A 15,392-nucleotide genomic window follows, 5' to 3' on the forward strand; every position below is an offset into this window, starting at 1 on the left:
TCTCTGCTTTAGCTGCTCCTGCCTTCTGGCAGCTCTTCTCATCCATGCACTAGGAACAGGCTCCTCCTGTTCCTCTGCCTCTCTACTGTCAGTCTCTGGAGCAGTGGTGGGTTCCTCCCAGTTCGGTCCGGTTCGGCCGAGCCGGGTAGCGATAACGATATGACATCACCGAACCGGTTCTCCCCCCCGCCCTCCCCCCCCCACGTTATTCTTACCTTTTATTTGGTCCCACCCCCAATCTATTGCTGCCTCCTGAGTCCCAGCTGATGACTAGAGGGGAAAAAACTGTTTAAACTCTTGCCGCGGGGCTTCAAAGGGCCGCCCTACAGCTGATCAGTGTTAAAAGCAAAGAAATGAGTCGGGTCGTAACTGCGAGGACCTTCCAGAAATGACTCTGACCAGCTAGCCACGCCCACCTAGTCACATGACCTCCAAGCCACACCCACAAAATAAGCCACGCCCACAGAACCGGTAGTAAAAAGAATTAGAACCCACCCCTGCTCTGGAGGCTCCGAAGTCTGCACCTCACTCCCCGATGGCCCTGGCCCCATCTCTGCCTCTGACGCAGAGCCCTCATCCGGGTCTTCCCCAGCCTCCAGCACTGGCCCATGTTCTTCCTCAGCCTCCTCACTATCCGACTCCGCTGCCAGCTCCGCAGGCTGTGGGCGGATCACAACATGCCAGTCCTTTGCTGTCTCCAGCGTGGCACTGCGGGCCAGATTTAAGTAGCCCACGGGACAGATTCGGCTGGCAGGCCTTGAGTTTGACAACTCTGTTCTAGTCCAACCCCCTGCTTAGGCAGGAAACCCTACACCACTTCAAACAAATGGTTGTCCAATCTCTTCTTAAAAACTTCCAATGTTGGAGCATTTACAACTTCTGGAGGCAAGTCGTTCCACTGATCAATTGTTCTCACTGTCGGGAAAATTTCTTCTTAGTTCTAGGCCTCTTCTCTGCCTTAATCCTGGTTTAATCCTGTCCCTTTCCAGGTTGTGCCTTTGTTAAGTTTTCCTCGCACAACGAAGCCCAAGCAGCCATCCATGCGCTCCACGGCAGCCAAACCATGCCCGTAAGTAAACACCCAAATCTTGCCACAGGTCAAGAAGACACACAGGGATCCCAAATGGATATCATTTAGCACTGTCCCCATCTGGGGTGAATGGAAATGGAGCAGGGGGGGCAAACATCTGGTGAGGAAGTCTATGGAGATTCTCAGTCATCGAGGTCATGGTTGCCACAAAGGTGCTGTTTCAGGAGGCAACTGGACTTTTCTTGATTTTTCTTTGAAGACGTTTCGTTTCTCATTCCAGAAGCTTCTTCAGCTCTGACTGGATGGCGGAGGATGGAAGGATTTCTACTCCTTGCAGACAGCTGGTCATTTGCATCCTTTTTAGAGACCCGTTGAGGCGACTTGGAGGTTTGTCTGAACTTATAGTGGAAATGAGCAGGGTCCACGTCTATGGAGATTCTCAATCTTGTCCTGATGGGTACATTGGGGAAACAAAACAACCACTTCACCAATGCATGGCACAACATAGGAGAACAAACCTATCAGGACAAGATTGAGCAGTCCATCTGCATTTAAAAGACAAAGGCCACTCTTTTGAAGAATAGCAAAATCCACAACCTGGACAGAGAGACTGCTGGTTTGAAAGAGGGGTCAAAGAGGCCACCTATGTCAAAATTGAACAGCGGTCTCTCAACAGAGGGGGAGGGATGCCACATCATCTATCTCCAGTCTACAACAGAGTCCTTTCAGCAGTTCCAAGAAGGCTCCAAACCCATTAGCACCACTCAGGTGACCATGAGGACACAGATGAACCTCCAGGTGGCCTCAACGACTCTCTAAAAAGGATGCAAGTGATCAGCTGTCTGCAAGGAGTATAAATTCTTCTTTCCCCCACCATTCAGTGAGACCTGAAGAAGCTTCTTGGAGGAGAAGCGAAACATCTTCAAAAAAACAAACAAACAAGAAAAGTCCAGTTGCCTCCTGAAAAATCACCTTTGGGACATCCTACTAGGAAACTGAATGCAATGAGAACTACAACATAGGAATCATGCTTGTTCTGGGTTTCAAAATGCAGGGCAATTTGAAAGGGGAACCCAAGATGGGTGGGGCTGAACCGCAGTTTGTGAGTACAGGTAGTCCTTGACTTACAACAGTTTGCTTAGTGACCGTTCGAACTCACAACTGCACAAAAAAGTGGCTAGTGATCATTATTATTCACATGACCGTTGCAGCATCCCCACGGTCACAGGATCAAAATTCAGAACCATGGCAACAGCCTCAAACCTACGACGGTTGCAACGTCCTGGGGTTATGGGATCCCCCTTTGCGACCTTCAGACGAGCAAAGTCAATGGGGGAAGCCAGATGCACCGAACAATCATGCTCGCTTAACAGCTGCAGTGATTCGCTGAACAACTGTGGCCAAAATGTTTGCAAAAGTGGGCGTGACTCACTTAACAGCCCCCTGGCTTAGCGAGGGAAACTCTGGCTCCCATCACAGTCGTAAGTTGAGGACTGTTCAGCTGCAGAATTTTCTGTACTGTGCAACTGAGCAGCCGAACGGCCCCCAGAATAACAAGAGTTGGAAGGGACCTTGGAGGTCTTCTAGTCCAACCCCCTGCTCAAGCAGGAGACCCTATGCCAGAGATGGCTAACCTTTTTGCCATCGCATGCCAGGAGGGAGGAGGGGTCGAGTGCGCATGTGCCCACACCATAATTCTATGTGACCCGTGCATGCGTGCGTGGCCCCCTCCCCCCACTCCTAACACGTGATGGCCTGGGACAAGGCAGAGGTAATTGGGGAAGGCGTGATCAATGTGCCTGGTATAGGAGATGTTACTGGGGCACTGTATGTTCCCTCAATCAAGAACAACCTTTTAAGTATTTTAAAATTGACTGAGGATACAAATGTAAAACTGGTATTTGAGAAGGGTGGAGGTTATATTTTCGAAAGTGGGGATGTTTTTCTCTTTATTGAGCATAACGAACTGACCCTGACTCAGTGAGCAGTTAGCACTGAACTTTGACCCCCCAAAAAAACCTCTCTTTCTGGTTCCCAATTCTCTGCGTCTCATTGGCCATCTTCCAAGCCACTCTACTCATCCCATTTCTGTCAGTTCACAGGAATGTCCCACTCTCTTCCCATCTCCATGGAGACAGTTCTTCAGGGGAATTAAGGAGGTGAAAGTTCAAGCCTCTCCTCTCCTTCCTTATGGCAGCTTGGAAGCTGACGTCTGGCGATATTGTAAAAATCAACAATTTGCCTTATTTTTCCCCCAAAAGCAAAGGTCAAAAGGCACAAGACACCTAATAAGAGGGCCCAGGGGGCTAGCGCCCAGATAGAGCAGAAAGCTCCTGTGCCAGCTCCCAGGTTGTCCAAACTCAAGGATGCTGGACCTAATCCCAATGAAGCTCCTAAACCGGCTCCTAGGACATCCAAAGCCATTAAAGCTGAGCCCATTAAGATCACAACTCCTCAGCCAACCCTGTGAAAGTTTAAGGTGACCATTAATCCAGTGCCTACTGTCATTACTGCACAGACCAAGACTGGTAATGATAAGATACATAAGGTTGACAAAGTGTGCATGGGTAAACCTTTACATTTAGGTTGTGCACATATATTACACCGCAGGCTCGGCCATGCCAGCTTCCCGGTTATTAGGAAAATGCAAGATTTTTCTCACCTGGCTCCAGAGCCTCTCTATGAGTCTGGGGAGGGTGAAAACAGCCTTCCCCACCCCCGTGGAGGCCCTCCGGTGGCCAGAAACGGCCCGTTTCCCAACTTCCGGTTGGACAGGAAGTGACATTTTTCCTGTCCCCAGCCTCCAGAGACTCCTAGAGTGGGGAGAGAGAAAAACGGGCCTTCCCCACCACCCCCTAGGCCCGTGATGGCGAACCTATGGCACGCGTGCCACAGGTGGCACACAGAGCCATATTGGTGGGCACACGAGCTGAGCTCTGGTTCGCATGCGTGTCCCGGCCAACTGATTTTCAGATTTTCTGGGCCCACCGGAAGTCAGGAAACACAGTTTCCGGCCTCTGGGGGGGTGAGGAAGACTCATTTTTCGCTCTCCCCAGAGGAGGGTGAAAACGGCCTTTCCCACCCCCCTGGAGGCCCTCCGGAGGCTGGAAACAGCCCGTTTTCTGACTTCAGGTGGGACCGGAAGGCCCGTTTTTTGCTCTCCCCAGGCTCCAGAGCCTTTCTAGGATCCTGGGAAGGGCGAAAATGGCATTCCCCACCCCTCCAGAGGCCCTCCAGAGGCCGGAAATGGCCCGTTTCCTGACTTCCAGTCCCACCGGAAGTCTGGTGGCCCACCGTTCCATCGCATGCCAAATGCAGGGGGAGCGTGGGGGAGCACGCGCATATGCGTGGGGCGGGACACATAGAATTATGGGTGTGGGCACACGCATGCATGACCCCCCTGCACTCCCCCCGCTTTTGGCACTCGATGGCAAAAGGTTAGCCATCACTGCCCTAGGCCCTCCGGAGGCAGGAAACAGCCTGTTTCCCTACTTCTGCTGGGCCCAGAAGGCCCGAAAATCAGCTGGCCAGCACGCATGAGCTGAGCTCGCGTGCCCACTGATATGGCTATGCGTGCCACCTGTGGCACGCGTGCCATAAGTTCGCCATCACAGCCCTATGCCATTCCAGACAAATAACAGAGTCACAGAGTTGGAAGGGACCTTAGAGGTCTTCTAGTCCAACCCCCTGCTCAAGCAGGAGACCCTCTGCCATTCCAGACAAACGGTTTTCTAACCTCTTCTTAAACCGCTCTCGCCCCAGTTTGTCCTCTCTTTTCCCACCCCAAGCTTGCATTTTTGTCTAGCAGGGTGCTTCTTCCAGCCTCGTGGTGAAGTTCGCGGACACAGACAAGGAGCGGACGCTGCGACGAGTGCAGCAGATGGTGGGGCAGCTTGGCATTCTCACCCCCCCCTTCGCCTTGCCGTTCAGCCCGTACAGCGCGTACGCTCAGGCGGTGAGTATCAACGGGACGCAAGCCAGTTTTTCTTTCCGTCGGAACTGGGAAGCGGGGGCTGCCACGGGGCGGCCGGAGCCAGCTTGGGTTCATCGTGAGAAGCGGCTTTCCAGGACATCTGTAGCATTTGCGAGAAGGAAAAGGACTGCGGAAGGTTGGAGAAACGAGCAATGAATATTGCAATCTTTCATCCCCCCCCATTTCAAATGCCGGCTTTACCCTCTTCCCCGGTTTTCCTATCAGTTTGCCCAGGGGTGGGATTGAAAAATGTTAGCAACCAGTTCTCTGCCCGGTTGCTGGGTGGGTGTGGCCATGGGGGCGTGGCCTACTCAGTTTCTTGCACCATGGCAGCGGGGGGGGGGGGTTTGCTCTCCCCACGCTCTGGAGGCTTTTCTCGAGCCTCTGGGAGGGCAAAAAACGGCCTCCCCCGGGCTCCAGAGGCCCTCTGAAGGCTAGAAATTTATTTTATTTATTTATTTATTTATTTAAATTTCTATACCGCCCTACTCCCGAAGGACTCAGGGCGGTGAACAGCCACAGGATAAAACACATAAATACAAAAATTTTAAATAGAATAAAACGAATTAAATAATTTGGCTGAACAAATTTAAAATACCCCATAATTTAAAAACAAATTAAAATTTGCATTTAAAAAGGGGAGAAGATTTAGGCCAGGCCAGCTTGATGAAATAAAAAAGTCTTAAGCGCGCGACGGAAGGTGCGCAGATCCGGGATCCTCCATATCTCTGGGGGGAGCTCGTTCCAGATCGTAGGTGCCCCCACAGAGAAGGCTCTCCCCCTAGGGGCCGCCAGTCGACATTGTTTGGCCGACGGCACCCGGAGGAGCCCCTCTCTATGGGAGCGTACTGGCCGGTGGGAGGCTATTGGTGGTAGCAGGCGGTCCCATAGATAACCAGGTCCTAACCCATGGAGCGCTTTAAAGGTGATAACCAGAACCTTGAACCGCACTCGGAAGACCACCGGGAGCCAGTGCAGCTTGCGCAGGAGCGGTGTTACATGGGAGCTCCACGTCACTCCCATAACCAACCGTGTGGCCGCACTCTGCGCCAGTTAGAGCCTCCGAGTGCACCTCAAGGGGAGCCCCATGTAGAGAGCATTACAATAGTCCAGACGAGAGGTGACGAGGGCATGAGTGACTGTGTGTAGAAATGGCCTGTTTTCAGACTTCAGTACTTCTGGTAGGCCCGTTTTTCGCCCTCCCAGAACCTCCGCACGGGCCCTGCACTTATCTGGCATCGAAAACGGGCTGCAGGGAGACTCCTGGGAGGGGAGGGCTGCAGCAAGTGGGGCTCGTTTGCCACTGTTTTCCATTCCCCCCTCCAAACAACCATGAAAGAATTAAATCATTGCAATAAACAAGGACATCATTCCATTTTGCAGCTACTAAGATTGTTGGGTCAGCAGATACAAAAATAGCCAGGGAAGTGATTGAAGCCTGGTGAACAGGACTGATGGTTTACCAGCAACTTATCCAGTACTTAGGAGGGCAAGGCTGGGCAGCACAAGGAAACAACAGCCAACCTCTTAATAGCCAGCCAGCCACATCCCAATCACACACACAACAGGCACCACATAAATACCACACACAGAATCGTCTGCTAGAGAGAAGTTCCCTGAAGATGGGCTCCGGCATGAGTCCGAAAGCTCGGAAAGCTAAAACCTCTGGTCCCGGTGACCGGCCCAGATTGGATCCTGTGAAATAATTCTAGTATGCTGGATTTCTTTGGATCGTTTACAAGGCTGCTGGTTCCAACAGTGCAATTCTGGGTGGCACACGACAATCGCCGAGCAACGTTTTTGAGAGTTGCATTTTTGTCCCAGGAGTCTCTAATTTGTCATTCTTGGAATATCCCAAAGTGGAATTACTGCGTTCTATTCACATCAGCAGCCTGAGGCTTCCATATCTTCCTTTCTGTTTATTTATACCAATTGCAGGTCTTTTTCCAGAAATGAATTTAGCTGGGGTGGCTCAGTGGTTAGAATGTAGTATTGCAGGCTAATTCTGCCAGCAGTTCGGCAGTTCGATCCTGACCGGTTCAAGGTTGACTCAGCCTTCCATCTTTCCCGAGGTCGGTAGAATGAGGACCCAGATTGTTCAGAGGGCAAGATGCTGACTCTGAAAAACTACTTAGAGAGAGTTGTAAAGCACTATGGGGCACTATATAAAGTCTAAGTGATATTGCTTATAGAAGAGGTCTTCAAACTTGGCAGCTTTAAGACTTGTGGATTTCAACTCCCAGAATTCTCCAGCCAGCTATGCTGGAAGTTGAAGTCCAAAAGTCTTAAAGCTGCCAAGTTTGAAGACCTCTGGTTTAGAGGCTGTGAATAAGGTTCTAGAAAGTTCATCCTTAAGATGGTGTAAGGTCCCAAAATATACTTGAGTCACCAGAATGCCAAAGAGAGAGACTCAAGATGAGGCTTGCAAAAAAAAAGCAGATTTTATTTATGACCAAAAACAAAATACTGGGTGGGACTATATCCAGATCATACAGATACAATGCATGCGAGGAGATAGCCACACCTTGGGGAAGATACGGTGTCCTTAAATTTATACCCTCAGAGGCATCAGCTTAGTACCCAATTCTGGCCTCCTAATTTAGGTTTGTGTATTCCTTGTTGCCCTGCAAAGGAATAGAAGCCTCCCAATTAGCGTTATCTTTTCCTTGAGCATTCCTTTGTTCTCCCAATTGCTCATTTGGCCCCCTGGTTCTGCAAGGAACGAGCTTATACAGATCAAAGGTGTAAATTAGGGCTGAAGTGTAAATTATCTTTTGGATGATGTCTGCAGTTCCAACTGAGATAGGTACCATGCTCTTAGATGGCACAAGAAAAACAAGAAGAAGATTGATGTGGGTTCAGATCAAATGGCAGGAACATATGTTTGACAAATACCAGATACATTACAGAGGCCTAATAACAAAATATGTTTGTTACAGGAGATACAAATATAAAAACATAATATATGTGAAACAAATACAAAGGCATATATGTATTACAGGAACCCAATGGTTACAGAATCTAGTCTACCAGTATATCATATTCTAGTATTATTTATTATATCCTTATTATTGTTTCCCTTCAATGGTTACAGTGTCCTGGGCTCATGGAATCTCATGGGATCTCCTTTTGTGACCCTCTGACAAGCAAAGTTAACGGGGAAAGCCAGATTCACTTAACAATCGTGTTACCAACTTCACAACTGGTGGGCTTCACTGAAAAACTGTGGCTAGGAAGGTCGTATGATGGAGCAAAAAAATTCACTTAACAACCATTCGCTTAGGAACAGAAATTTTTGGGCTCAGTTGTGGTCATAAATCAAGGATTACCTGCATTATGTCAAGTCCTGCTACTGCTCGGTTAATACCTTCTCCACAAAATTTATTTATATGTTTCTCCGAATCCTGGAAGTGACCGCTGGAAATCTAATTCATAAGCTTATGGATGACTTATTTTTTCTCTGTGGCAGCTGATGCAGCAGCAGACGGTCCTGTCGGCTTCCCAGGGTAGCTTTCTCAGCCCCAGCCTCACTTTCTCGCCGTGCCACATCCAGCAGATTGGCACCGTCAGCTTAAACGGCCTGCCAGCTGCTCCAATTGCACCAACCTCAGGTAGGTGGCTGCGGGGTTGAATCTGAAAATGGGTGGGTGAAATACCGCCTGCCAGTCCGAGGGAACCGGGCCTCACAGGTTGCATTTCATGTCATTCTTTCGATATATAACCATCCGACTCTGGTTGAGAAGACCCGAACTGGTTGCGAGGTATAAGACACACACAAACCCCTTGGAATATTGCATCAAGTTTTGGTCACCATGATATAAAAACAGATGTTGAGGCTCTGGAAAGAGTGCAGAGAAGAGCAACAAAGAGGATGAGGGGATTAGAGGTTAAGAAATATGAACAGAGAGAAAGAAAAGGAAGAATAAAAAGAGGGAGGGAGGGAAGTAGAAGAAAGGGAAGGAGGGTTGGGGAAGAAAGAAGAGAGAGAGAGAGGAAAGGAAGGAAGGAAGGAAGGAAGAGAGAGAAAGGAAGGAAAGGAAGAAAGAAGGAAGGAAGAGAAAGAAAGAAGGAAGGAAAAGAAAGAAGCAAGGAAGAGAAAGAAAGAAGCAAGGAAGGAAGGGAAAGGAAGGAAGGAAAGAAGGGAAAGAAAGAAGCAAGGAAGAGAAAGAAGGAAGGAAGGAAGGAAGAAGGGAAAGAAAGAAGCAAGGAAGAGAGAAAGAAAGAAAGAAAGAAGGAAGGGAGGGAGGGAAAAAAAGAAGGAAGGAAGGAAGAACTGAAAGAAAGAAGCAAGGAAAAGAAAGAAAGGGAGGGAGGGAAAGAGAAGGAAGGGAGGGAGGGAGGGAGGGAGGGAAAGAAAGAAGGAAGGAAGAAGGGAAAGAAAGAAGCAAGGAAGAGAAAGAAAGAAAGAGAAAGGGAGGGAAAGAAAGAAGAAAGGAAGAAGAAAGGAAAGAAGGAAGGAAAGGAAGGAAGAAAGAAAGAAAAAGAAAGAAAGAAAGAAAGAAGAAAGAAAGAAAGAAAGAAAGAAAGAAAGAAAGAAAGAAAGAAAGAAAGTTACCTCTTCCTCCTCCTGTCTTTTTTTCTCTCCCTCCTGCAGGGTTACACTCACCTCCTCTGCTGGGCACAGCTGCTGTCCCAGGACTGGTCACCCCCATCAGCAACAGCTTTGCAGGAATGGTGGCCATTCCCAGCAGCCACCCCGCCCTGGAGACGGTTTATGCAAACGGGCTGGTCCCCTGCACAGGTAGGACCAAAAATGGGGAGGCTGCGGGCCACTTTCCCCCAGTCTGGACTCACGTAGGGCAGGGACCCTTTTACGGCATGTGGACTTCAACTCCCAGAATTCCTGAACCTGAACTCTGAATGTTGAAGTCCACATATCACAAAAGGGCCCTGCTTCCCCCACCCCTGAGGTAGAGGAAACTGGAGAATGACAAGTTTGTGGCTTGTGTCTTTTGCGTACAACTTTGTGCTGTGCCTATCCTGCTCCCTGATGGAGACAGTCAGAAGATGTGGAGCTTTTTCGATTTTACGCAAGGGTGGGCTTCAAAATTTTTAGTAAGGGGCTCTCTGCCCAGTTGATGGGTGGGCGTGGCCATGGTGGGCGTGGCCTAGTCGGCCTCCTGCACCACGGCGGGGGGGGGTTGCCCTCCCCGGGCTCCGGAGGCTTTTCATGAGCCTCCAAGAGGGTGAAAACGGCCTCCCCAGGCTCCGGAGGCCCTCTGGAGGCCAGAAACGGGCCCATTTCTGGCCTTCCTGAACTTCCGGTAGGCCCGTTTTTCACCCTCCCTGAGCCTCTGCACACGCCCTGCAGTTACCTGCATCCAAAACGGGCCGCATGGGGATGCCTGGGAGGGGCAGGGTGGGGTGGGCGGGGCAGCCAAGAGTGTATATTTACAGTCCTAAATATATTTGGTGTTGCAATATTTTCAGGATCAGACTCAATAAAGATAATAGAAGTTATAGGTTTAAATATAATTCTCTTTAATCATAATAGGCATTCTATATTCGCTGAATATTCAAGATAGAAGCAAAGAAAATGGGGAGGATGGCTCCTTTTATATACAAGGGGCGGAGCCAGGAATGGGAGTGGTAAAATATGAATACATTAAAGCTCAAGTAATAAGTTAACCCCTGATGTTCCATATATACATTATTTACACATTAGAGAATAAGGCATTTACATCTGACAAATCCCCCTCTAAATGCCGGTTCGTTATACAACACCAGTTACATTCAGATTCAGGACAATATAATACATATAATTTAGAAGTTAAATATTTGTGTTGTTTAGAAGGTAAGGGTTTTGTTAATATGTCAGCTAATTGTTCAGAAGTATCACAATGTATTGCTTTGATGAATCCGTCTTGAGATAGTTGTCTCACGTGCTTAAATTTTATATCAATATGCCTGGACCTTTGTCCAATTGCATCGGATCTAGAAATTTCAATGGCCGCTTTATTATCTTCATGCATAATAAATGGTAAAGTAGGTTTCTTCCAAACATCTGTGATCAAATCATTGAACCATACAAGGTTATTTGCAGCTTTAGACAAGCAAACATATTCTGCTTCTGTGGTAGAGGTGGCTACCAGTTCTTGTTTACCAGTATACCAGTAAACTGGACAATCGTTCAATAGAAAAACATAACCAGAGGTACTCTTTCTGCATGATGTATCACCAGCCCAATCTGCATCAGCATAACAAGTAATTTTTGGTTCTTTGTCATTATTGGGTTCCAATATTAAACAAAAATCTAATGTACTTTTCAGATATCTTAAAATTCTTTTGACAGCTTCCCAATGATACAAGGTTGGTTTGCTAACATATCTTGACAATAAATTGAGAGGTAATGCAATATCTGGCCTAGTCCAATTAGATATATAAAGGAGTGAACCTATAACTGATCTGTAAAATGTGTTGTCTTTAAACTCAGGGGAAGATTCATCATTGTTTCTAAGAAAATCAGTTTGCATAGGTGTGTCACATGTTTTGGCATTATTTAAGTTACATTTGTTTAAGAGTTCAATGATTTTATCTTTTTGGGTAAGTTTGAATCCCCTTTTTGTTTTGTTAATTTGTACACCAAGGTATTTATTCACTCTACCTAGTGATTTCAATGAGAAGTGTTCGTTTAACTTATTTACAAAGATTTCCCTGCTCTCTTTATGCTTTCCAATATATAAAATATCATCCACATAAATTAATACAAATTCAATATGATCATTACTCTTTTTTACAAAGAAACAGTTATCAGCAGTGGTGGCGTTGAAATCCATGGTCTTTAGTACTTTTACCAAACAATCGTACCATCTTTTGCCAGATTGCTTCAATCCGTACAGACTCTTATTTAGTAGCCAAATTTCGTTCTTATTTGTGTATTGACTGTGTGGTGCTCTTACATATATTTCCTTATCTAATTTTGCATGTAAGTATGCAGTCTGTATGTCATATTGAAACACGTCTAGATTGAGTGCAGATGCTACTACAAGAGCTGTTTTGACACTCTCTGTTCTCACTGTGGGTGAATATGTGTCAGTATAGTCTTCTGGATATTTTTGTGCATAACCTTGTGCAACTAGTCTGGCCTTGTATAAGGTATTACCTCCTTCTAAATTCTTAATTTTATAAATCCACCTGGTACCTATAATTGTTTTATCCTTAGGTGCGATCGCAGGTGTGAATACATTTAATCCTTGTAAACTTTTCATTTCTTTTTCCATAGCTAGTTCCCATTTTTCTCTTTCTTCACGGGGAAGTTTCAATACTTCCTCATATGTATTAGGTGTTATTTGTTCTCCATCCATATGCATAATATAATCTTTGTATTTATTTGGTATTTGGTTTCTATTATTTCTAATATTTCTTTCAGGTTTGCTATGGTTGTCATGCAAATATCTGGCTTCCTTTTTTGTTAATGTGTCTGTCTTTATTTTATGCTGACTATTTGTCCAAGTTTTGGTTTTGTTCTTACTTTTGTTAATATTTTGATTTTCTGTAGTTCCTTCCTCGCAAGATATATTATCTTTGCTTTTATTAGGAAAAATTTCATTAAGGTGCAACTTAGACCAATTGGCCTGCTCATGAAACACAGCTGTTCTGGATACTATAAATTTGTTATTATTATCGATGAATCTGTACCCTTTGGTTCCAGTTTCGTATCCCATGAATCTTAATCTCCTGGATACGTTTTCTCCCTTTCTCCTCAATTGTTTAGGTATGTGCACGTCTGCAGTAACTCCAAATATGTGCATGTGTGCTAATTTAGGTTTTCTATTGTACATCACCTCATATGGTGTCTTATTCACAATACTGGACCATGTTCTATTTTGAGTGTAATTTGAATAATGTAAGGCTTCTGACCAAAATTGTTTGCCTAAACCAGCATCCTCTAATGTGCATCTAATCATGGTTTGTAGTGTGGAGTTCTTTCTCTCTGCAATCCCATTTTGAAAGGCAGAAAATGGATTGGATGTGAAATGTAGCATCCCTCTATCCTTTAACCATTGGGAGAATTCTTTAGACATGAATTCACATCCCCTATCTGTCATAATTTGTTTTATTCTGATATTATGTTGTGTTTCTATGCGTTTGTAGAATTCCTTAAATTTCTGAAAGGTTTCATCCTTGTGCTTTAATGTGTAAACAAAACCATAACGACTGTAATCATCCACTATTGTTAGGAAGTAACGTTTTCTATAGGTAATTGATGGAGTTAATGGACCAACTAAGTCCATATGTACCAAATCAAAAATATTGTTAGTTGATCTGTTAGATTTTTTTGGTCTAGGACTGGTTTTTAGTTTGGTGGATTTACATACTGAGCATTCTAAATAATTTTCACAATTTTTTATTTTTACACCTTCTGCGTGTTCAGTCATTTTTTGTACTACAGGAAAGCTTGCATGTCCTAACTTCCTATGTAAGATATGAGCACACTCATCATGAATTGGTTTACCTATTTTTGGTTTCTTCTCATTGTGTGTATTTTTGTTATCATGAGTTATTTTACATTCATCATTGTCACTGTTACTGACATTTTCATCATCTGCTTCAATACAATCTTCCATATTTGAATCAATGTTATGTAACCATCTTTCTTTGGTTATCAGATAGGGTAGACCCCCTTTTATCATCACAGTGCCTACATTAGTTTTGTTCTTTTCTATAGTTGCTTTCCCCTTTGAGAAAACTATATTGATGTCAGATTCTCTGCTTAGTTTTATAGCACTTAGTATGTTGTGAGGTATTTCTGGGATTAATAATACCCCCTCTATTTTCCCTAAACCAGGCAAGGTCACATTTCCTCTGCCTAATACTTGAACCTTTTCTTGATTAGCTACCTTTATCACAAACTTATCTTCTGTAAATGAAGATAATATACTTTTGTTATTAGTGGTGTGATTTGTTGCACCAGAATCAATAAGCCAATTATTGTTCTCATCTTGTTGTGTTTTGGTGCTGTCTTGTTTATTTAGCCCATTTAGTGACCCAGATTTTCTCTCTTTTGAATTTTCTCTACCCCCTCTACTTTCTCTGTAGTTTGGTGGACTTTTATATTTGTGTCTATCTGTGGAAGATTGTCTGTAATTGTATTTGCTCCTATATTCTGGCCTATGTCTCTCCCTTGGGACTTTGGGACAGTCTCTTCTACTGTGTTCCCTGGATCCACAATTGTGGCATCTAAAGGCTTCATTATATTTATCTTGAAAGACTACTTTCCTAAAAGATTTGTGTTCTGTTTGGTTACTGGAACGATTTTTTCTTGAATTGTCTTCTGCTATCAATTTGTTAGATAGACTTTCTATTGATAAATATCCCAAATTAATGGTATCTAAGTGTGACATAAAGCTATCCCATGATGGATCAAGTGAATTGATAATAACACTTTTCATAGTTTGATCTGAAATCACTTCCCCCCTCAATTGCAGCTCAGCTCTTATTTTGTTTAGATTTATCAAATGTTCACTTATAGAAACCCCTGGTTTCACTCTAGAAGAAAAGAAATCCTTAGACATTCTTGTGGTTGTGGCTACGCTATCGCTGTGAAATAGATTAAACATGCATTGAATTATTTCTGATACAGTTAGGTTTGGTTTGATGCTATGATACATTGCAGGAGACACGCTAGAAATTATTATGAAAAATGCTCTATGATGTAAACAGTCTATTTTTAAAGTCCAAGGTCTTCTTGGAGGACTAGTTATAAAGAATAGTAAATTTTCTTTCATAAAAATAACCTGAAGCTGTTGGTACCACTCTTGTAAATTAATGCCATCAACTCTAAGTTTTGGGAAGTCACTGGGTAAGTTCCCCACATTATTTTGTCCATTACTTACAACCTGAGGCAGTCCGTGGTCTCTCAAGTGCAGGAAATTACAGAACGGCATTGGGATGCTTGTAACGAGTCTGCGCGGTTCTCTGGCCAGTTCAAGTCTTTCGGGGCCGTCTACGTAGTTTTGCACATGCGCGTTGCTCATTTCTTCTTTGGCGCCGTTGTGGAAGGTTCTCTCCATTTCAGCTCTCTCGATCCGCTCCTCTTCAGATGAGTCGGTCTCTGGCTCGGTTTTTGGGGCTTTGGTGATGGCGGCGGTTCTTCTCTTTCTCTTGTGTGTGCTGGCACTCGATTCTGTCTGCGGTGTAGGACGGAATCGGCATGGCTCTCTGGGCTCGGGTGTCGTCGTTTTCGAAGTCAGGATGGGAGCGTGCGGGTCTTGAGTTGTCGGTTTGATTGCTTGCTTCTTCGTTGATGTCTTAGAAATTTTCAATCTTGGCCCAAAAGCAGCAAAAAGTGTTTTCATTGCTGACTCTACTTGAGACTTTGTTAAATCGTCTTCACTTTCTGATTTTGGTTCATCTGAAGAGTTTGAGACTTCTTTTTCACTTTCTTCG

The 15,392-nt window shown here is 45.2% G+C and overlaps 1 protein-coding gene across 2 annotated transcripts in view; it reads left to right on the plus strand.

The window, feature by feature from the left end:
* Nucleotides 1-15,392, plus strand: part of CELF5 (CUGBP Elav-like family member 5) — a 109,434-nt gene that overhangs the window by 71,789 nt on the left and 22,253 nt on the right. The window contains exons 5-8 of one of the 2 annotated variants that reach the window (XM_070931885.1): nt 990-1,069; nt 4,839-4,985; nt 8,473-8,614; nt 9,598-9,744. In XM_070931885.1, coding sequence (XP_070787986.1) covers nt 990-1,069; nt 4,839-4,985; nt 8,473-8,614; nt 9,598-9,744 — 516 coding nt within the window. The remainder of the gene's footprint in view (nt 1-989; nt 1,070-4,838; nt 4,986-8,472; nt 8,615-9,597; nt 9,745-15,392) is intronic. The other variant, XM_070931886.1, reaches the window with a different exon arrangement.

This window comes from Pituophis catenifer, unplaced genomic scaffold (genome assembly GCF_029215685.1).
Source record: "Pituophis catenifer annectens isolate HBS135680 unplaced genomic scaffold, rPitCat1.0.hap2 SCAF_1, whole genome shotgun sequence".
NCBI classification, from domain to species: domain Eukaryota; kingdom Metazoa; phylum Chordata; class Lepidosauria; order Squamata; family Colubridae; genus Pituophis; species Pituophis catenifer.